The sequence below is a fragment of the Dama dama genome, chromosome 23, assembly GCF_033118175.1.
Source record: "Dama dama isolate Ldn47 chromosome 23, ASM3311817v1, whole genome shotgun sequence".
Taxonomy (NCBI): Eukaryota; Metazoa; Chordata; class Mammalia; order Artiodactyla; family Cervidae; genus Dama; species Dama dama.
Window position 1 is genome coordinate 71,252,817 of NC_083703.1, and position 22,895 is coordinate 71,275,711.

General features: G+C 47.5%; 1 protein-coding gene across 1 annotated transcript in view; it reads right to left on the reverse strand.

The window, feature by feature from the left end:
• PTPRT (protein tyrosine phosphatase receptor type T) overlaps positions 1 to 22,895 on the reverse strand; it is a 787,366-nt gene that overhangs the window by 633,581 nt on the left and 130,890 nt on the right. Inside the window, exon 5 of the mRNA XM_061125699.1 lies at positions 22,497 to 22,671. Coding sequence (XP_060981682.1) covers positions 22,497 to 22,671 — 175 coding nt within the window. The remainder of the gene's footprint in view (positions 1 to 22,496; positions 22,672 to 22,895) is intronic.

Consider the following 22,895-nt stretch of genomic DNA (forward strand, 5'->3'; position numbering starts at 1 on the left):
GATCCCTGGGTTGGGACGATCCCCTGGAGAAGGGAAAGGCAACCCACTCCAGTATTCTTGCCTGGAAGTCCCATCACAGAGAAGCCTGGTGGGCTATAGTCCATGGGGTCACAAAGGAGTCGGATATGACTTAGCAACTAAACAACAACAAAAACCCTCACATCCTTTTTCTGCTCTGCATCTTGTTGCTTTCCTGCTAAACTTCCACACACACAGGAAGCACAGGAGACAAAGTACCAATCTTAGGATGGAGAAACAGAAAAGCTTGGAGGGCGTTATGCTAAGAGAAATAAGTCAGACAGAGAAAGACAAATACTGCATGATATCACCTACATGTGGAATCTAAAAATTACAACAAACTAGTGAATATAACACAAAATAAGCAGTTGCACAGATCCAGAGAACAAACTACTGGTTACCACAACTACTACTACTGGTTACTGTGTGGTGGGGGGTGCACAAATAGGGGTGGAGGAGTAACTGGTTGTAAGATAGGCTCAAGGATGTATTTTACAACATGAAGAATACAACCAATATTCTTTTATAACGATAAATGGCGGCTCAGACGGTAAAGAATCTGCCTACAATGTGGGAGATCCGGGTTCGATCCCTGGGTTGGGAAGATCCCCTGGAGGAGGGCACGGCAACCCACTGCAGTATTCCTGCCTGGAGAAGTCCATGGACAGAGAAGCCTGGCAGGCCACAGTCCATATGGTTGCAAAGAGTCAGACATGACTAAGCGACCAACACAACATTTAAAATTGTACAAAAGTGAATAATAATAATAATTTTTAAAATTTTACTTATTTATTTGGAGGATAATGAATTTATAATACTGTGATTTTTTTGCCATAAATTTTAAAGAAAGGGAAAAAAAAATAAAGCTGACCTCTTGGGAAGGCTTCTCAGCATAAACACACAATGATGCAACCTCAAGTAAAGGTAGAGGTGCACATTCAACATGCTGACCCACGTCTGCTTTCAAACAATGACACACAGTTTAGCCATCCTGCCCTCCAGATGACATGGACACCTTGACCTCCATGTGGATTATGCAGCCTTGGGAAGCCAGGAAGGTGGTGAGGATCACAGAGGGAGGGAAGGGGGCAAATCCTTGGGCTTAACATCCCTTTAGAAGGCGAGGGTTCCCTCTCTTTCGAGAGACTGGCTCATTTATACACTCAGGGAGGAATTCCCAGTGCAAGTCTGGCTCTTTGCTCTGCCTCGTGGAGATAAAAGGCAAAAGAGGCAAAAGACTCGGGGAGAGGAGCTGGCATGAGCCCACGAAGCTGCTCCGCATGAATCACCTCCTCGCCCACACCCGCTGGTGTCCTCTTCCTCACCAGCCCTCCATCTTTTGCTGGGAAGATGCAGGTCGAGCTGGAGCTGGCTGGGGAGCTCATTAGCACCGCACCAGAGCCAAGCGCTGCCTGCCTTCCAGAAGGTGTTGTGAACTCTCTCTTCAGTTACTTCCTGCAATCAATACTATGCTTCTGCAGTCGCTCCATCCACGAACCTTGCAGCCACGGGAGGCTACAGGCTTCTAAGGATAACCTTTGGGCTGATTGACACGCACGCCTTCACTTCATAGGAAATGGCATTCTATCCTTGGCACACTGGTCCTCTGGGCTCCCAACTCAGCGAGGCCCAGAGCTGGGGAGAGGCGCCTCCAGGAAAGTGCGGGGAGTGGAGATCGAGGCCTGGGGACTGTAGCGATGTAAGCAGGAGGCCATGGTAAGAAAAGTGCTGCCGGGGGAGGTCCTTCACGCAGTTCCCGAGATGGCTCAGGAGTCCCAGCTGGAGGCCCTGAAGCCGGGGCTCCAGCTCACACCTCAGACACAGTACTCCTGAGACCTTACATATTTTCCCCCTGATGACCACTTTGCTGCCTTGACCAGCTTCCAGCGGGCCTGCAAATGGCCATCAGGGCCCAGGAGAATCTTAGCTTTCCAAGTGGCCCAGCAGGCCCCATGTCTCTGGCAGGCTGTCCCTCCAGCTGAGACACAGGACTCTGGAACCAGGATCTTCATGGACCTCTGGACAGTAGTGAGCCCTGTGGAGCACTGCTGATTCCCAGTTCTGCAGGGCTGCCTTCCAGAAGCCAGTTCCTCTCTGGGGTGTAAAGGACCACTCTCGGCTTTTCCAAACACTAGCAGGAACCCAAGACATGGAGTCCTTCTTGCCTTCAGACTGTCTCTCAGTTCACCTTTAATATCATACCCCAAACAGTGATGCTGCTCTTTAGGGCCCTCTAACCACAGTCTCAATAAAGAGCTGAGGCTGTCAGATCCCAAAGCTTAGGATTATAGAAGATCAGAGCTGGGTAGGATCCTGGAAGAAAAAGACCTGGTCCAACCACACATGAGAAATGAAGTAAAAGGATACCTACACTAGCGGATGTGCTGTGAGAATTATCCAAGATCATCCTTCAAAAGTGCTGTATTAGTCAGCTTTTGCAGCAGTAACAAACACCCATGAATCTAAAGGAAATTCACCGACACTTGTTTCTTGTTCTCAGGTATGTGGGTCAATGTGGCTTGGCTCCAAGGTGCATTTACATCTGCTCCTTGTTCTTGTTGTTCAATCAGTGGTATCTGACTTTCTGTGACTCCAAGGACTGTAGCACGCCAGGCCCTTCTGTCCTCCACTGTCTCTCAGAGTTTGCTCAAATTCATGTCCACTGAATCAGTGATGCTATCTGACCATCTCATCCTGTGTCACCCCCTTCTCCTTCTGCCCTCAATCTTTCCCAGCATCAGGGTCTTTTCCAGTAAGTGGCTCTTCCTATCAAGTGGCCAGAGTATTGGAGCTTCAGCTTCAGCATCAGTTGTTCCAATGAATATTCAAAGTTGATTTCCTTTAGGATTGATTGGTTTGATCTCCTTGCTTGCTATCTTTATGCCCCAGGAAAAGAAAACATGCACAGAACAATACAATCTTCCAGGGGAGCTTGTTAGCAAAGGTTGAGCACAGTGATCTCTGAGAACACATTAGATATGCTCAACATTAGTACTATTCTCATTCTTAGTAGTGATCTTTAGCTGATGATTTTCTGATGCTCCAATAAGGTTGAGGCAGATGAGGCAGAATGGGGGTGGGGGTGGCCACTGTTGGAACTTAGCAGTGGGCCTGGGAAAGGTTAACCGCTCTTGCCTGGTCCAGACTGGCTCTAAGAACACGATGGGACCAGCTGTGACTGGAGGAGATGAATGAGGCTGCTGCCAGGCCAGGTCTGACTCTGCAGCTCTCCTTGGGACCACAGGCAGGACTTGGAGATGGTGGCACTCCACCGAAAAGTAAGCTCATGACAGGCCAGGACTTTATACCCAGGCCCTTGACCTCCTAAATTGAATTCCCGCTCTACCCACACTAGGAGAGAGAGCAGGTTGAGATAGCACTAACTTTTTTTTTTTTAACATATTTTTCTTAAAAAAAAAAAAAAAAAAAAAACTTCTCAATGTTTATTTTTATTTCTTTTAGGCTGAAGCTTCACTCCAAAAATAGGCAGTCTTTTTCAGTAGCCCTGTCATTAGCAGTTGCTACAAACACTATGTCCCCCACACGTTGAACTGCAGGAATGATGCTGGAAAAGAGCAAAGAGAACAGAAATCTCCTGAGAATCACAATGAGGGCGGGGCTGCAGGCCTGGGGCCCACGTGTCTGCAGGGGCATGGCCAGGAGTCAGGCCTCCCCCAGACCTTCCTGTGTCTCCTGGTGGGCTGCCCACACCCTAGTACCTGCCTCTCCTGTGTACCTGAGTATGTACCTCCCCCAGGAGAACTTGGGGCCACTTAGCCCCCCAACTCCACTCTAGCTGTGTGTTCTTAGCCAGGTCACTGAACCTCTCTGAGTCTTCGATTTCTCACTTAGAAAGTGAAATCTGTAATAGTTGGTGGTTATTTGGGGGCATCTTCATTATGTGCATGTTAAAGAGCTACCTGATTTCATGCAAGCAGCCACTCCTGGACTCTGTGCTCAACACAGTGATCTTGGGAATAAAGGGATGAACTGGACACAGCCCTTGACTTTACAGACATGACAGTCTAGCAGGGGTTCCTGTTCAGTGGATAGAGACTTGGGGGCACCTAACCTAACTTTTATGCTGAGGAAAGCTGCAAGGAAAGGCTTCCCCAGGCAGGGAGATACTTTGGTTGAGCCAGGAAAGGTCGACAGGTAGGGAAGGGTAATCCAAGGAAAGGGAATAGCATGTGCAAAAGGATAGAGGCTGACGATAATCATTTTGACTGGTTTCCAGCCCAGGTGCAGTGCAAAAATATGAAAGAGAAAAGACTGAAAAGGGCTTTTCCCACCCTTCCAAAGTGCTCTCTGATGACCTAGAGGGGTGGGATGGGGGCTGGGTGGAAGGGGGGTTCAAGAGGGAGGTGATTTATGTATTCAAATTGCTGTATTGTACAGCAGAAACTAACATAACACTGTAAAGAAATTACACTCCAATAATTTTTTTTAATTTAAAGCAATTATACTCCAATAAATTTTTTTTTAAAATTAAAGCTCTCATCACATGAAAATAAATAAATTACAGAAATAAAGTATCAAGAGAGAACCATGGAAACCAAACAAAGAGGCAGTAAGTAACAGAGAGCTTCTGAGATTGTATGCAATAAATGTCCACTGGGTGCCCACAGCAGGTCAAGTCCTAGGGACAACGGATGGGCAAGGGCAGACCTGTCCTCATGGAGCCCTAGTCTAAGGCAGTTGACACATTTGCTAAAATAAGTGCAGTTTAGAGAGGCTCCCTTACACGATGAGGGTGGGCAGGGCAGAAGTCATGGGAATAGCTATGTCACCAGCCAGTGGGGGCCAATGTCTGCAGTGAGGTTCAGAAAGGGTACTCACGAAAGGGCTCCATGAGAGCTGTGGCTGGAAGGCACAGGGTCCAGTCAGTGGAGGCAGCCTCCTTCTCTAGGCAATAAGGTCACTGAACATGGAATGCGGGCAGGCTTGAGCCTGACAGCCGGATGCAGGAGGGAGGGACAAAGGTTAAGAGCTGGAAGGAGGAATGTAAAGACCCAGCCCCAGCCTCCTGGCTATAGCTTTACGGCTCCTCCCCCGTCCACTCTCGCCTCCCAGATGAGACGGTGGCCACTGATCACACTGGGAAGACATACTTCGGTTTCATCAGAAAAGAAGGAATTTGATGAACTTGTGTTTGCCAGGGGAGAAAGATGGGGGAAAGGATAATCAGGCAGTTTTAGATCGACATGTGTACACTGCTAGATATAAAATGGATAACCAACAAGGACCTACTGTATAGCACAGGAAACTCTGCTCAACGCTATGTTGCTGCCTGGATGGGAGGGGAGTTTGGGGGAGAAGGGGTACGTGTACACGGATGGCTGAGTCCCTTTTCTGGACACCTGAAACTATCACAACGTTGTTAATTGGCTGTACTCCAATATAAAATAAAGAGTTAAAAAACAAAGACAGCAAGCATAATGGGAAAAAAAAGAAGGTGTTTGAATTCTGTAGCAGCAAAGATGCATAAGAAAAACTGAGGATGAGCTGGAGGGGAGATTCAACATCTACAGAACATGTAAAGGTGTTATGGGTTCCCCTGTGTCCCCCAGAAAGACAGGCTCAAGTCCTAACCCCCAGGTACACATGAACGTGTATGTGGAAACAGGGTCTATGCAGAAGAATGAAGCTGTGATGAGGTCTTACTGGCTTACAGTCGGTTCCTCATGCAGGGACTGGTCTCCTTATAAGAGGAGGGACATTAAGACACAGAGACACGCACAGAGACAAGAAGGCCACATGATGATGGAGGCAGAGACTAGAGTGATGTGTCTACCAGCTGAGGGTCACCAGTGACCACCAGAAGCGTGGAGCAGACTCCCCCTCAGCGCCTACATGAGGAACAAGCCTGCCGACATGCTGATGTTGGATTTCTGACTTCTAGAACTGTGAGAGAGTGAATTCCTGTTACTTTAGTTCAGCCAGTTTGCGGTCATCTGTTCCTGCAGTCTTGAGAAACTCATACAGTGGTAGACTGAATTTGAGCCATTCGGCAGCCTTGGGGAGAGCAAGTTGCAGCACCCCAAGCTGCATTCAGCCCACCTCGTGGGACAGAGCCGGGAGGTGGTACGTGAGCGCAGGGAGCTGCCAGCTGTGGTTCTGGTCACACGTGTCACTTCTGGCTGCACTGCCACACACACAATTCACAACGAGAAGACAACCTCATCGTTCACTTTGAAGATGGTACAGAGGCTTGCAGAAGCACGGGGTCACACCCAGGTCACAGAGCTGGCCAGCAGCTGAGCTGGGGTCTGGTTACAAGTCATCCTGTGCTTTGGGGCCACAGGGATACACGTGAGTGGTCCCTGACCACATTCCTGCTGCTCTCTGAAATGGTCTCACTTGTTGACTCATTTCCCTTTTTTCCTCTCCCACTAGAATGTATGCTTTTGGGTAATAGAAGCCCTGTCCCATATGGCTCTTTGGTGCAACCCCCTGTGTCTAGAAGATTCCCAGGACACAGTGGGTGTTTAATGAATATCTGCCTCCTTGATCAGTCATATAGCAGCAGCGTCTGGAGACAGCACTGTGCAGGTCTATCTGTCTAATAGTGATTTAGCCAAATAGCAAATGATGCTACTTGCTGTCTGTCCTTGATCGGATGGTGGTTGTAGGAAGATGCTAATGCCACATACTGGTGCATCCCAGCCTACATCTCAGCTATCAGAATCAGGGAGCCACTTCCAACAACTCCATTGGTGGGGACAAGTCTGGTGTGACCCAAAACACTGGTATATAATGAGGCATTAAGAAGCAACAAAAGGAGTTACATGTATTCCCCATCCCGACCCCCACTCCCACCTCCCTCTCCACCCGATTCCTCTGGGTCTTCCCAGTGCACCAGGCCCGAGCACTTGTCTCATGCATCCCACCTGGGCTGGTGATCTGTTTCACTATAGATAATATACATGCTGTTCTCTTGAAACATCCCACCCTCGCCTTCTCCCACAGAGACCAAAAGTCTGTTCTGAACCCACTGCAATGTTGTGAAGTAATTAGCCTCAAACTAATAAAAATAAATGAAAAATAAAAATAAAAGAAGCAACAAAAGGGAGAGATGGAGAGTGCGGGAGTCAGAGGGAGTGAGAAGGGAGAAGAAACAGAGTTGGAGAGAGGAGGGTGGGGGAGCAGGGGAGGGATATGCTTTCTGGGAGGAAATGTCCTACCATGGACACTGATCAGCAAGGCAGAGGGAGCTCAGCTACCCATCTGTGACCTTCTGGATGCACAGGAAAGGTGTCAAGAGAGGGTGACAGACAGGGCTGGGCAGACACCCATGGGAGGAGAAAGGATGATGGAGGAGTGGAGAAAGGACATCAGGAAGCAAAGGCACAGAGGCAAAGACCAGAGCTGCTGAGAGGGACTGGACTCCGAGAGGAACAGACATAGAGCAATAATTCACGTCTGAACACATCTGGTTCAAAAATGATGCAGCACCCATGAGAAATTCATTTGAACAAAAGAACTGAAGTACATCCCTTTTATTGAAGCTTGAAATCAGGGGATCCAGATTGCAGACCACAACCTACCAAAAGCCTACCTAAATCTTCAGAAATCTGTAGAAAGCCCAGTAGGAATCGGCAGACATCAGGGGAGCCCGGCCAGTGACAATGTGATTCTTGTCAGCCCAGAATCCCTCTTTAGGGGAAGGGTTCCAGTCCCACCCTGCATCTTCCAGAAGAGCCCAGACTCCTCCCACCCTGCCCCACTGGCTGCTGAGCTGGGCACACAGCTCTAACACTTGGGCACACGACCCTTCCAACCTGCCACCAGGTCCAACAGCTGGTCAACATTGGATACTCAACCCAGGCAAGGAGGATGAAAATCCTTTCCTGGGACTGATGTCCAGAAATGGAGAGAAGTAAATTCTCTTACTCTGGAGTTTGTTAAACTGAAAGGTGTGGATTTGGAGTCCTTGACTTGCCCCCAAAGCTCCCCATGAGCAGGTGTGAGAATTACATCAAGAAGGAACAAGCAAAATAGGAAACGCAGAGGAAAGAGAGCTCTGGGCCCATCATTCTAGGCAGCTCCATGCTTGGCATCCCAGAGGCACAAGCCAATAATCTCTCTCTGGGGCTCTACCCAATTAAGAGGTGGGTTACGGCCACTCACCACTGTGGGGGCCGGGGTGGGGGAGGTGGTCCAGAATGAGAAAGGTCCACCATTTCTCCATCTTCAAGCTCAGATCAGTCGCTGTGAGCCCTCCTGCTTTGATTCTGTCAATCAGGCAGGACAAGTGTGAAGGTATGGACAGGGCTGTGCCCTGCAGAGACCTCCAGGACCAAGGCAAGCATGGGATCCTCGCTGGCAGGGAAACGGGGCTGCTTCTGAGATGCAAAAGAGGGCCAGGGGAGAGTCATGCCTCTGCCAGAGGGAACTAGTCCAAAGCAGTGGGGGAATCACTGGCAAGGGGGACTGGCAGAAATGAGCTGTGCAAACAGGTCCCAAGGAACTGCCTGCTGCCAGACTGCTCTGCCTCAGAGCTTCTGAGGAAGCAAGAAAAGGGAGGGGCCAGGGCAACGCAGCAGGAGGCCAGAGCCTTCAGAGAAGGTCACAGCCACCAAGAACTTCTTCTTTTTTTTTTTTTTTTTTTTTTTTGGCTGTGCTGGGTCTTCGATGCTGTGCTGGGATTTTCTCTAGTTGCAGGAAGCAGGGGTTACTCTCTAGTTTTGGCGCACGGGCTACTCATTGCAGTGGCTCCTCTTGCGGTGGAGCATGGGCTCTAGGACACTCAGGCTTCAGTAGTTGCAGCTTGCAGGCTCAGTAGTTGTGGCTCAACAATTGCGGTGCATGGACTTGGTTGCATATGGGATCCTCCTGGACCAGGGATCGAACCCATGTCTCCAGTTTTGGCAGGTGGATTCTTCATCACTGAGCCACCAGAACAGTCCCACCAGGAACTTCTGATGGGGTGGCCAGAGTGCCTGACAGAGCAGGCACACCTCATATTCCATCTGCGGGCTTGAGCATTTCTGTGCTGACCCCCCTTCCCTCACCCTAAATTCTCTGAAGTGCTACACCACAAAGAATATGTGTGTGGGGGGGTGGGGGGTGGGGGTATGTGCATGTGTGTGTGCGCATGCTTGGAAAAGGAAGAAGGAAAATTAACGAAAGGGGACTGAGTTCCAAATCTGGATGGTGCAGAGTGGACAGAAAGTGTGAGGAGCGAGAGGTAATTGACATTGAAAGCCAGTCGGAATGGAAACCAAATAGTCAGCAGTGACCAGCATAGGAGGCCTTAGGAATATGCAAACACTTGAAGAGAGCTCACTGTACCCAAATCTCAAAGGGCAGGGTAACTTCTGTTGGCATGCAGGTTGCAGATAATCTTGAGGTTAGGGGAGCTCTTCTCAGGTCCAGCCCCAGGAGTATCTGGCATGGCCCTCTGGGCAAAGACAGATGACTGCAGGCGTATCTATAAGCTGCTTCTCTAGAGCTTCTGGAGAAGATAGAGCAGCCCATTGATGACATCAGGGCCCAGGAGACAATCAGGAGTCCTTCAGTCTTGGCTGGATAAGGAAGAGGGAAGGGAAGATGATAGCTCGGAGCTTAGGCCATAAAGGTGGAGACCCCAGGCAGAGCCAGAAAGACCAAATCCACACTCAGCAGACTTCTGGGTATGAATAGGGACCTGGAGATAAGTGTCCTACAGTTCGTTTTATCTCTGCTTATTGTGGAAGTCAAGGAATAAAGCCAGCACAGCCTAGGATTCAGCAGAGGCAAGAGAAGATGCTGGAAGAGTCATCCTTGCCCCTAGGCCTGCTAACTGCCTTGGTCACTTAACGGACTGCATCAGCCTAGTGAGGGGGGAATGAAAGTGAAGAGCAAAAGGGGTGGTCAGCTCAATGCGCCTGAAAGAAAAGTCACAGGGATGAGTCCAGGTACGCCTGGCGCAGCAAAGCCCAGAGAGAAGGGATGGTTTTCTGAGGAGTCAGTCCTGACAGCACTGGGCAGAAAGAACCAGCTACTTTCCCTCGCTGTGAGGCCAGACTTGGAGAACCCACTTCTGGTCACTGTTGGCTTCCCATGAAATGCAGAGTGAAAGCAGGAACTAACGGCCCCGACGCTGGTCCTGTCTGTCCACCACACGTGTGGACACCTGAGCATGAGGTCTCAAGGCCATCAGGCAGGAAGGCCCAGGGTCACAGACAGCATCTCCCCCGGCAGGAGCTGGACCAGCCGTGGTTGGTGCAGATACTGCTCATTCATGTCTCAGCTCAGTGAGGTGATGATGTGGGCAGGGGTGGTGCTGGGCTCCACAGTGTTCAGGGACCCAGCTCCGTCTGGAGACACTGCCTGCCCCAGTGTGTGGTCTCCAGTGTCACAACAGGAGAGGGAAAGATGGGGCCGCACGTGGGGAACTGTCTGTAGGTCTGGCCTGGAAGGGGCGTGCATCACTTTGACACATTCCCCTCTGCCCCAACTAGAGGCAGAAGAGTAGGAAGTGTAACCGTCCTGCTCACCGAGATGGAAAAAACAAATAGTACAGAGAACAAGTCACATGGTCACAGGAGCTTGAACTTCCCCGGCTAGTGCGAAGGAGGTCCTGCTCTGCGATTATCACACTTGATTTCACTGAGCCTCAGAAAATGTAAGGCAACCAGATCATTTGTTCCATTTTACAGATAGAGAAAGTGAGGCTGGGTCACACACAGAGTTTAATCCGGAAGCAAAACTCAGGCAGAGCAAGGAGTCAGCCCCAGCCCCACCTGCCTCTCAAGGGCAGCCTCACTGCCTATCGTTAGGAAGACCGTTTTCAATGGTCTGCTTGCAAAGTTACAGCAAATGCTGTCCGGTCTCACAGTGGGTCCAGCAGGTTCCGAGTCACGTGTGTGAGAGATTAGAAGAGCAAGCCGCGGAGCACATTCTGCTGCTGCTGAACTCAAACAGGAGACTTTCCCTCGTTGAGAGCAGGAGATCAGCCACTCTGCCAAAAACTGTCTGCTCCATCCCACCAGACCGAGCTCCATCGGAGAGAAAGAGCTCCATTTACTGAGCCGTAGGCCAGTCACATCTGCCTCTGGACACGCATCTAAAGCAACAGGCCTGCTACTCTGACTAATAATGAAAAGCAGGAGAAAGCAATTTCATTGAAAAGAGGAGACCGCATCCTAGCCACATTCTCTACCAGGATCCAGGAAAGCATAAAAAGGGGGACTGCATGCACTTAAAAACAACAGTAATAACCTTTCGAGAAACAAAGAAATCCACTTTCCCGGGGGGTGGGGAAACTCAAATTTGACATTACTGCAGGAGCCTCAGGACTCCGCAGAGCTACCTCCTTCGTTTTCCATGCTATTTTAGGATGGCATTCTATTGTTGGAGAGGGAATAAGTTTGAAACCCACCTATAGAATACATGTTCTCCTTTGACAAATAGGGAAGTAGAGGCACAGAGAAATGGTCATTTGAATCTAACTAGCGACAAAATGTTGGCTCCGTCCCTTCTAAGACAAATCTCACCTAAGCCCTGGCTCTGGGTTCCCCGGATCAGGACGGCAGCCCCTCTTAGATGGGGCATGAACATGGAGTTTAAAAGAGGGGATATACGTGTACATAGAGCTGATTCACTTTGCTATGTGGACATGGTAGAAACTAACACAACACTGTAAAGCAACTATAAGAAAAACTAATTTTTAAAAATTTAGAAATAAATTTAAAAATAAAAACAATGCAACATGGGTATGAGAAACCCCACTGATTACATTGGAAGCCCACTGTCTACCCCACCCCACCCTCACTGCTAAGATACTGCTTTGGGGCATCTGCCTCCTGTTATCTGCTCCATCACTGCTTTTTAAAACAGATTTTTTAAAAATTTTGTATTGGAGTATAGCTGATTAACAATGTTGGTGATGGTTTCAGGTGGACAGCAAAGGGACTCAGCCATACGTACACACAGATCCATTCTCCCCCAAACTCCCCTCCCATCCAGACTGCTTTGCTTTTTAAATGCTTAAACATGTTGCCACAATTTTTTCACGAGGATCATTTCTAAATGACTGGTGATGCTTGCTCTTGGAGTGCAAAGTGCTTTACTCCATCCCTTCTCAACCCACCCATCCCCGTTTGGGGGTCTCTGGTCTCTACCAGTAGGTAGACTACATTGGGTTGAAGAGGCGGCAACTGAGGGGGTCTGGGCACAAGGACAGCTGCCACGGTCAGCTGGGCTGGTGTGGACTGTTCACCGAGACATCTTATCTCACTCACTAGGTCAGAACAAACCAGAAGTCAAATGTCAAAGCTTTTAGACAGACCGACTGGGGCTCAGAGAAGCTAAATCATTCCACAGCTAAGGTTATCAGCTCTCTTTTATTTCTCCCACATCTCATGCCCCGCTCTGGACAGAAGCCCACAGAACTGCAGATGAACACAAGAGTATCAGAGATCAAGAAGTCTCCCCACAAGGAGGGGTTTGGGGCAGGGTTTCTTACCCTTGGCACAACTGGCCTTTGGGGCTGAGCAGTTCTTTGTTAGGGGCAAGGGGAGGAGGGCTGCCCTTAAGTTTAGCAGCATCTCTGGCTTCCCCCTACTGGATGCTGGGGCTCCCCTCCCAGGTGTGACAATTGAAAAAGCCCCCAACCTTGCTGAAAGCCTCCTGGGAGATGAAATCACTCTCAGTTGAGAACCACTGGTCTAGGCAGAGGCTGTAACATTTCCGAGGCAAATTAGGCACCAGAGAGAGAACACAGGCATTGTTCTGGAGCATCCTGCCCAAATCTGGAGCCTGAGGTTTAACTGAGTCTGACTGAGCCTGAAACTTAGGTCCTCAGAAAAAATATTCCATGTATATTTGCTACAGAATAGAACATAATGGAAAGTCAGCATAACGAGGGTTAGGAAGAAAGTCTTAGTTACAGTAGGACAAAGACAGACCTTGAGCTCTGAGACACTCAGCCTGAGTGAACAGGCTTCAGCATCCTCATCTGAAACATGGGAGCAGGTGAGGATTCAACAGAATCTCACGTGAAATATATAGGCCGGTGTCCAGCATGCAATAAACAGTCTACAAATGTTAGCTTACTGCAGACTTGCAGCTCATTCCGTACCCTGGATAAGTCTTCCACTGGAACACAGGAGGGTAACGTTCCAAGCGAATGAGGGTTTAATGCAGCCGATGTTTGATTTGATTTCCAAATACGTTAAAAGTGTTAATGTGACCCAGGAGCATGCAGCTGATGAAGTCGTCAAAATAATTCAAGGAAACCAATACTTGTCAGGTTTTATTTACCCACACTGCTGCTTTTTTTTAAAAAAAAATAAGCTGGTCTTTGTGCCCATATAGAACACAATATACATAGATATCTTCCAGTTTGCCTCCCCCAACATGCACATATGTTCAAGTTAAGTTTCCCACCTTCCTCCCATCTGTCTTTTTTTTTTTTTTTTTCTCTCCTCTGGAAAGCTAACAGTGACATCATCTAAAAATGAGGAAGTCAGAAGCTAAGACTGGGCAGCTGGCAAATGGGGAGGATGGAGACTGATGAATATAAATAAACACACGCACAGTTAGTTCACAAAGGATGAACATAACCAAGAAAGTGAAAGTGTTAGTCACTCAGTCAGGTCCAACTCCTTACGACCCCATGAACTGCAGCCTGCCAGGTTCCTCTGTCCATGGGATTCTCCAGGCTAGAATACTGGAGTGAGTAGCTATTCCCTTCTGTAGGGGATCTTCCTGGCCCAGGGATCAAACGTGCATCACCTGCATTGGCAGGCAGATTATTTATCACTGAGCCACCAGAGAAGCCCGAACATATCCATGACCCTTCCCCAAATCCAGAGGAGCTGCACTATTATTCCATTTTATAACTCAGGAGTCATGGGATGAGGCTCTGAATTCACATAGCAAACACATGCCAGAATCCAGATCTGAACCCAAAACCTACATGATTTACAGTTTATGAGTGCTTGCCAAGAGCAGCTATGGTTAAAAAACATGAGGCAGTCCATTAACTGAAGTTATGACTAAGAAAGAAAAAATAAGAGCATCAGGATATTTTTTTTAGAAGGAAGACTGCAGAGAAGATGAAGATGCTGAGGTTTCTTGAAACAGCATCTTCTAGGAAAGCCAAGGTTAGACATGAGGTGGAAGGAGGAAGCAGGTAAGTGTGACATGATAAGGTGCTGCGCTTGTAGACACAGCGTGAAACAGGCATACACCAGCAGGCAGGACTCAGGAAGAACACAGAGAGCTCACTCAGCTCAAGGCGAGCCTTCCCTTGACGACCATTAAGGAAGGCCGGGAAGCTTCTAAAATGACCATTATCAGGGCCACACGGTAGACTGAGTAAGTAGCATGATGCTGGCAGGTCAACAGAGACCCCCAAACTGTAAACCAGAGCAGGACAAAGGGAAGTCATAGGAGGGACACAGGGAATTAGAAAGCTTGCAGCTTCCATAACAAGGGAGAAAAAGGATAAGGGAAAAAACAACAATTAAAGTAAAAGATGATACATATACACGTGTGTGCTGTTGCTTCAGTGTGTCTGACTATGACCCCATGGACTAGAGCCCTCCAGGCTCCTCTGTCCATGTGATTTCCCAGGCAAGAATACTGGAGTGGGTTGCCATGTCCTCCTCCAGGGAATCTTCCCGACCCAGGGATCAAACCCACGTCTCTTATGTCCCCCACGTTGGCAGGTGGGTTCTTTACCACTAGCGCCACCTGGGGATATGTACAGCTGATTCACTGTGCTATACAGTAGAAAATAATACAAAATTGTAAAGCAATTATATTTCAATAATAAAAGGAAATAAAATAAAGAAGCACTCATAAAGGACATAGAACTTGCTCAGAGGTAGGAGGAAAACCTGTAGTTCAAAGAAAACTGAGAACCTCGGGACAAGAAGAACAATAAGGAATCTTATGTGCCACTGCCCCTTGTGAAGAAAGGGTCTGAGAACCCCCTGCTGGATACAGCAAATGTCTGACCATCCTCCGCGTGCTAGGTACTGTACTAGGTGCCAGGGATCCAGGGGAAGCAAGACCTACACAGCTTCTCCCTTCAAGACCACGTGTAACACACAGATGTGAATGACTATTGTGCACAGTGGTAGGATCGGGGTAGAAAACCACAGCCTAGTGCACTGGTACAGAGTCACAAGAGGGAGTGTGGTCAGGGGAGTCTCTTGGGGGAGCTGATAGGTGAGCAGACATCACAGTAAACAAAACAAATGAGCCCCACGTAATCATCGGGAAGAAAAGCATTTCACACAAAGAGAGGGAAACAAGTGCAGAGGTCCTGAGGTCAGACTTGCTTTCCTGGAGTTCAAGTAAGAGGAAATGGACAGGTGTGGCCAGAGAAAAGGATGAAAGGAAAAATATGGGTCTGGGAGGCTAGGATCAGAGACAGAGAGGGGGTCAGAACTAGACTATGTTAAGAAGTTTGGATTTTATTCTGAGGGTAAGAGAGAAGCTAGTGCAGGGTTTTAGGCAATGATGTGCCAAGATTTAACTTGTTTTCAAACTATCACTGAGGCCACAAAGACAGCAGACCTCAGTGGTGCAGAAGTGGAGCAGGGAGGAGGCTGGCAGACTCATCCAATTGCAAAGAGAGAGCTTGGTCCCAAGCAGTGATGACAAACTGTGACCCAAACCCTGCTCTGAGCCTGTTTTTTTAAAAATAAAGTTTTATTGTCACACAGCCTCACTCATTCATGCCATCTTTTCTAGGGCTGCTTTTGCTATAGCAGAGTTGAGTAGTTAAAACAGAGCCTGGGTGGCCCATAAAGATGAAAACATTGACAACCACACCCTGTGCAGGAAAGGTTTGCCCCCTCCTGGTCTGGGGTGTGGACAGGTGAGATGGTAGGGCTGGTGGGGCTCCAGGAAGGCTTAAGCAGGGGAGTTTACAGGGCAGAGGCCAGATTCCAGCCCCAGCTCTCTAACCACTGCACCATACAGCTCCCAGCTCCCCTCTGCCTCTGAAGACTGGTAGAGAACAGATATGGATGCTCGGAGTCTGATTAGGAAGGCAACTTTGCTCCAGTGCCATCCAAGTTGAATGCTCAGAGTGGTTACTGTATTTGCTTCTTCTCTGGGTATGTAGTGGTCCTCCTGGGCTGCTCTCACTGATGGGACAGGAGCCAGCAGCCTTGGTCACCTCAGAAGGCTAAAGATGCTCTCCCGAATTATTCTACCTTTTGCATACATGTTCTCAGCTCACACCTGATTACAGGGTCTGTAATATTGTAAGAAATGTGGTATAGAAGAAAGAACAGGATCTATTTGGCACAGGCAGGCATGGGCTGGAATCCCAACTCTGCCACATATAAGCTGTGTGACCTTGGGATGATTGCCTAACTTCTCTGATCCTCCATGCCCTTATCTGTAAAAGGGAGATGCTACAGCATGTGTATCATATGATTTCTTATAGGCTTAGTAAGATAGTATAGTAGGCGTCTGACACAACTAGACGGCCATGTATTATAGGCCTGCATGATTTTTCCTACTAGACCATGATCTTATCACATTACTTGACACATGGTTGGGGTTCCACAAACTCTTAACAATAAGAACAAGTCAACTATTCTAGTCAAGTAATCTTTAAACCACAGGCTGTAAACTCAAAGGCCTACAGGAGCAAGCCTAGTGTGGTGAGCAAAGTGGGCCAAGTCAGGGCAGGGGTGAACTGTGGAGTGTCCCGAACAGGGCAGCTATACCAGACCACTGATGCCATCCTAAAATGCAGGCTCAGTGTGGTGAAACCAACGCAACTTCAAGAAGCATTTAAGGATTGGAACAAAACGTTAAAAGAAAAAAAAAAAATTCAACCTAAGTCAAGCATCTCTGCAACCAACTTGGACCAGTGGGCTGCGTTTGATGACCTCAATCCCATTCCCCAATGTCGTTCCAGAGAAAAGAGACCTTAAGATGAGTAAGTTTAAATTACCATAGTACAAGAAACACAACAAGGAAAAGTAGCCAGTGTATTGATATTTGATCAATATCTCCTTGAATATAGTAAAATATGATTATCAATAATTACAGATATAACTATTGTTGTTCAGTTGTCAAGTCATGTCCAACTCTTTGCAACCCCACAGACTGCAGCACGCCAGGTTTCCCTGTCCTTCACTATCTCCTGGTGTTTGCTCAAATTCATGCCCAAAGAGTCTGTGATGCTATTTAACCATCTCACCCTCTTCTCTTTTTGTCTTCAATCTTTCCCAGCATCAGGGTCCAAAGAAGGAGGGAATGGCAAACCACTCCTGTATTCTTGCTGCGAGAACCCCAGGAACATGAACAGCATGAAAAAGCGAAGACTTGACTGGATGGCTATTTTGTACTAAGATCTATACATATATTTTCTCCCTCTAATAAGGATCCAACTAGCTATATTTGTCCCCATTGAATAGATGAGGAACCTGAGACTCAAAGCGAATATGTAATTTCCCTGAAGACACAGAGAGCTGGAATTGAAACTTGGGATGTTGACACCCATAAACAAAATCTATATTCTTGACCCTGCCCAGCTGGCTTGATAGAAAGTCACAAGGGACTTAAATCCAAACATCTGACTCTCAGCACCAGTATTGGATTTCTTCGAGGAACTAATCTGTATATTGATAAGAAGTTTTGAACCCATGGTAGGTTGTTAAATGGAGTTAGAAGATAAATTAAAAAAAAAAAAAAAAACACCACCAACAAAATTTTTATGAGTTAGAAAATTGTCATCAAGACCACATCCGCATATTTGAAGACACCTAAGCCCTTGGGACAAGCTAAAATACCTTGGAATCAAAGACTTTAGGAAACCCAGAAACAGACAGCAAATTAGTGCATTTATGAGCAGTGGTCTGGAACAGGTAGGTTGAGGGGCCAGATTGTCAATTGAGCGAAACCTCAATTACAGAGTAATCTAATGTATACCCAGGTACATTATCACAACTCAATAAACAGCTCCTCGGAATGAAGTAATTCCAATTTGCTTGCATTTTGATCTGTGTGTTGCCCTGAAAATTTTGTATTACCTACACTCAAATGAGGTGGTGTTTTCTGAAGCACCGATGCTCACAGCCCCAGGACAGTACACGAGCCACAAGCCAGCCATAAACACACTCACCTAGGGAGAGACGGAGGCAGAAGTGGAGACAGAGGTCTCCACCCTCCACGGCTTGGCCCCGCACAAGCATCTGCCACAGACAGCGTCAGAGGGACCTCTAGCTCCTGGCACCCTTGGGAGCTGAGGGGTCCTGTGACCTCCCAACCCCTACACGGCCTGAGTTCCAAATGAGTGATGCCAGGTGGAGGGGACCCATGAGATCAGGAGGCCGAGCACAAGCAGGACCAGAAACTTTTCTTTTGTTCCAGATCCCTGACCGACTGGTGGTGGATAGAGGAGGAATCTGGGGAGTCTGGTGTAGTGGGAACTCCAGGACCCAAATGTTCCCAAGCCCACATGTTGGGTCCCATTTAAAAAAAAATGCTGGCTGTTCTGTGCAGCAGGTGGGATCTTAGTTCCCCAGCCAGAGACTGTATCTGTGCCCCTGCAGGGGAAGCACAGAGCCCTAACCGCTGGACCACCAGGGAAATCCCATGACCCCCACTTTAACATTCCCTCCTGTATGCTCTGCACATGGGGGAAGCACCAGTCCCCACTATGCATAGGAAGCCTCAAAGGGTCTCTCCGGGGCCACAGATATGGGAACAAGATCATGACCTGGGACAAGTGTCCTGCCCCATCCACCTCAATTCAGTTCAGTTCAGTCACTCAGTGGTGTCCTACTCTTCGTGACCCCATGGGCTGCAGCACGCCAGGCCTCCCTGTCCATCTTCTGGAGCTTGCTCAAACTCATGTCCATCGAGTCAGCGATACCATCCAGCCATTTCATCCTCTGTCATCCCCCTCTCCTCCTGCTTTCAAACTTCCCCAGCATCAAGGTCTTTCCCAATGAGTCAGTTCTTCCTATCGGGTGGCCAAAGTATTGGAGCTTCAGCATCAGTCCTTCCAATGAATATTCAGGACTTATTTCCTTTAGGATGGACTGGTTTTATCTCCTTGAAGTCCCTTGGACTCTCAATCCCTTGGACTCTCAAGAGTCTTCTCCAGCACCACAGTTCAAAAGCATCAATTCTTTGGCATTCAGCCTTCTTGATTGTCCAACTCTCACATCCATACATGACTAGTGGAAAAACCATAGCTTTGACTATATAGATCTCTTTCAGCAAAGTGATGTCTTTGCTTTTTAATACACTGTCTAGGTTTGTCATAGTTTTTCTTCCAAGGAGCAAGTATCTTTAATTTCATGGCTGCAGTCACCATCCACAGTGATTTTGGGGCTCACCGTCCACAGTGAGCCCAAGAAAATAAAATCAGGGATCGAACCCAGGCCCCCTGCATTGGGAGTGCACAGTCTTAGCCACTGGACCATCAGGGAAGTCCTGTGTATGTGTGTGTGTGTGTGTGTGTGTGTGTGTGTGTGTATAGGGAAGGGTTAAATCCATTTCTCCAGAATCTGGCAGTTGGTATCCCACTCCAGAAAGGAAGGGAACAGTGGAAGTATGATGCATGAGTTAAAAATGCAAGTTAGCAACAGGTCAGGGGACCCCTGCTATGAGCCCAGCCTGCAGTCTGGATGCTTTTGACACTGCTCAGGACACGATGCTACCACACGCTGACAAGGCCACAAGCCCCAGGCCCTCCAGGTGAGGCCTAAACAGCACGATCCAGCCCCTGGGCCAAGCCCCGCTCTGCCCCTAAGGACCTGTCTCTGCTTCTCAACCTGGCTGTGGATGTTCCTACAGCTGTAAAACGAATTAAAATAAAACCAAGGTGCAGAGCCACAGTCAGGACTAAATAAGATCATGGATGTGAAGGGACTTCTACACTCAAGGGGTCTAGTTTCCAGCTGACCCCCAAGTGAAAGTAAAAAGAGAAAAAGTGCAACAGGGAAGAAAAACAGGCACTAAGAAAATGCAACATTCCATAAAGGATTTCAGTAAGGTGCAACAAAGCAGGATCCATTACTGGGAGCACAAACCCACCTTCACCCACCATGAAGGAGACTTCTGAAGGAGGTCACCCAGTGCACCCCTTAAAATGGAGCGCTGAGGGCTGCAGGTGGGGGGACAGAGCAGATCCATGGCTCCTGGATCGTATCGGGGTACTGCTCCCTCCAGGCTGAACTCAAGCCCAAGGAACACAGCCAGCAAAGGACAAACCACAGTTCCAGGACACCCTGGCCATCCCTCCAAACAAAGGCCATGATGCTTCACCATGGAAACCACATCCTCCATCCAAGAGGATTTGACCCCACGCCTCCTTCTTCATACCTGAGAACATAAGGAAAGACTAAATGGAGTGTCTTCTGACTCCATTTGTCTGCATGAGAATAGTTCAGAGCCCTACACTAGCCCCAGTAGTCCTTCATCCTATCCAATCGTTACCAACGATGTGCCAGGCATGGCAAGATGCTGGTGAGACTGGGACAACAGGGGAAAACACGGTCCATTCTCAGGATGGGGCGGGAGGCGTCCACTGCTGTGTGGGATATGGGATATCACCATTCAACAGGTATAGTGAGTGCTCCAGAGGGCCCAGCTCTGGAGTAACATATTCACTGACTGTCGGAAAGACCTACAAAGGCCACTTTATCACACAGATCAACCTTATGGCACCAAAAAGTCGAGAGATGAGCCTAACGGGATCAAAACGATAGTATCTTTGATATACATTCACACTCAATGTAAACTGTTTTAAAGATGATTGTTTTTCCTGTTAGTTGTTCTGTTCATAACTACTCAATTTGTTGATCTTCAACTTAAGTGTTCATAGAAGTCCAATGATGAAATGAATTCCTGCTGAGGCCAATAACTCATTCACTGATCCACCACTCAACAAATATTTTAAGGTTGAGTCGTATGAAATGACTGATCGTGCAGGGCAAAACCATGGAACACTGGTGGTCTCAGATGGCTTGGCATGCTCAGCACACATGCCAGGTACTCTGCTAAGCTTGGGGGGCTGACTGTGAACCACGGAACACATGGAAGATGTCCCAAACTCTGCTGAGCTTATATCCTAAAGGGGGGACACAAAACTGCCAAGTAAATGAAGAAAAATATATAATTTTGAAATGTGAAGAGTGGAAAAGAAATAAGGTGATGTGACAGAATGTGACCATGAGAATGGCGGGGAGCTAGGACAGGGTAATTTTCTCAAAGAAGATGGCAAGCTGACAGTCAAGCTGAGATCTAATTAATGACAAATGGGCAGCCATGTGAATATCCATCTGGAGTCAGGACAGCACAGGAGAGTGAATCTCAGATGGCAGACTCCCCCAGGAAAGGTAATCATTACACAGGCAGGCAACAAGAGGTCAAGGTTCCATACCAACCCATCCTTTGACCAAGGGAACCAACTCAGGAGCCTTCTCGGGGGTTGAACAATGCTTCTATCTTCAAACACACTGGGTATCATTCTGCCACTAGCATTAAGATGAACAGCTTCACTATTTCATTCACTAAATTACATTATATTAAAATTTTAACCAGTGAACATAATGCTGGAAAATGAGAACATCCATACACTGCTGTTTTCCTGTATAAGCTGTCAACCTAATTTTTTTTTCAAAAGCAATATTGCAACACAAAGAAAAATCCATAAAGATGCTCATATTCTTTGGCCTAACAACTCTACCCCTAGGGAATTTATCCAAGGAAATAATCTGGTTTAGTAGAATAAAAATATTCTCTTCGGAAGAACTCAATTGAGGTGTTAATTGTTGCAAGCACAGAGGAAAGATAAAAACAAAAACACCTGGAATTATCTAAATGATAACAGAGATTTTTAAAAATAGGATGATTCACTTGACGAAATACCACACAACCATTAAGCACTGTAACAAAGATTATAGAATCTTTTAAAAATGAATCAAATATCCAGCTCCTTGAAAGACACAGAAAAGGGACAATGTACATATTTTCATGGAAAAACACATCAGAGATACCTCAAGGTGAACAAGACAACTGGGAAAAAATTGATTCAAAGTCAGTGTGGTGGGGGTTATTTATTTCAAAAGTCCATCTAAAATATTGTCACTATATCGAGTTTTCAATAAAATATCCCTTAGAAACAATTGTTTTCTCGATCACTGTAACAGAATGCCACCCAAGCACAAGGACACTGGCTCACTCTAAATTTAAATGCAAAAAAAAAAAAAAAAAAAGCCAAATTTGGAGATGTCTTCCATGTCATCTATCCCATAAGCTTTCATGTACAAATCTTACATCTAAAACTCAACTTTGAATGACAGTGAAACATTGCATTATTTTACAGTAACTTTCTCTTTTTTTTTTTTTGAAGTGGGTTGATGAGGAGAATTTAAAGCTGTTTCATTCTATGGAATGAGTGAAGGAACCACAGATAAGAAAACAGCAGTCTTAGCTCTTCCCACCATGCAAGCTTGGGGTCAAAGGATCCCTATGAGACCAGCCACCTGGGTGGTGGCACTCACCTTTCACGATCAACTCGGCGTAGTTGGACACACCAGAGCCACCATCAGAGCGGATCACACAGCGGTACTTGCTCACACTCCGCTGGGTCGTGTCTGCCACACTGACTGTTGCCGAGAAACGCCTGTGGTTGACCACACGGGTGACCATGAGGGCTGTGTCCCTTCCATTCCATTGCTGCAGGACAGAGGAAAGGAGGGAGAAATCATAGTATCACATGCTCCCAGCGTGGAAGCTCCACCCACCCCCACACCCCCGGGGCCCAGGACTTTCCATAATAAGGAGTCTCCATTGCTGATAGCGGTAGGTGACATGATTCAAGAATAAACTTTGCTAGGGAGCTGATGCGACAGGGCAGCTGCCTGGCCGTAGGAAGAGAAGGCACAGCCCCTTCTAAACAC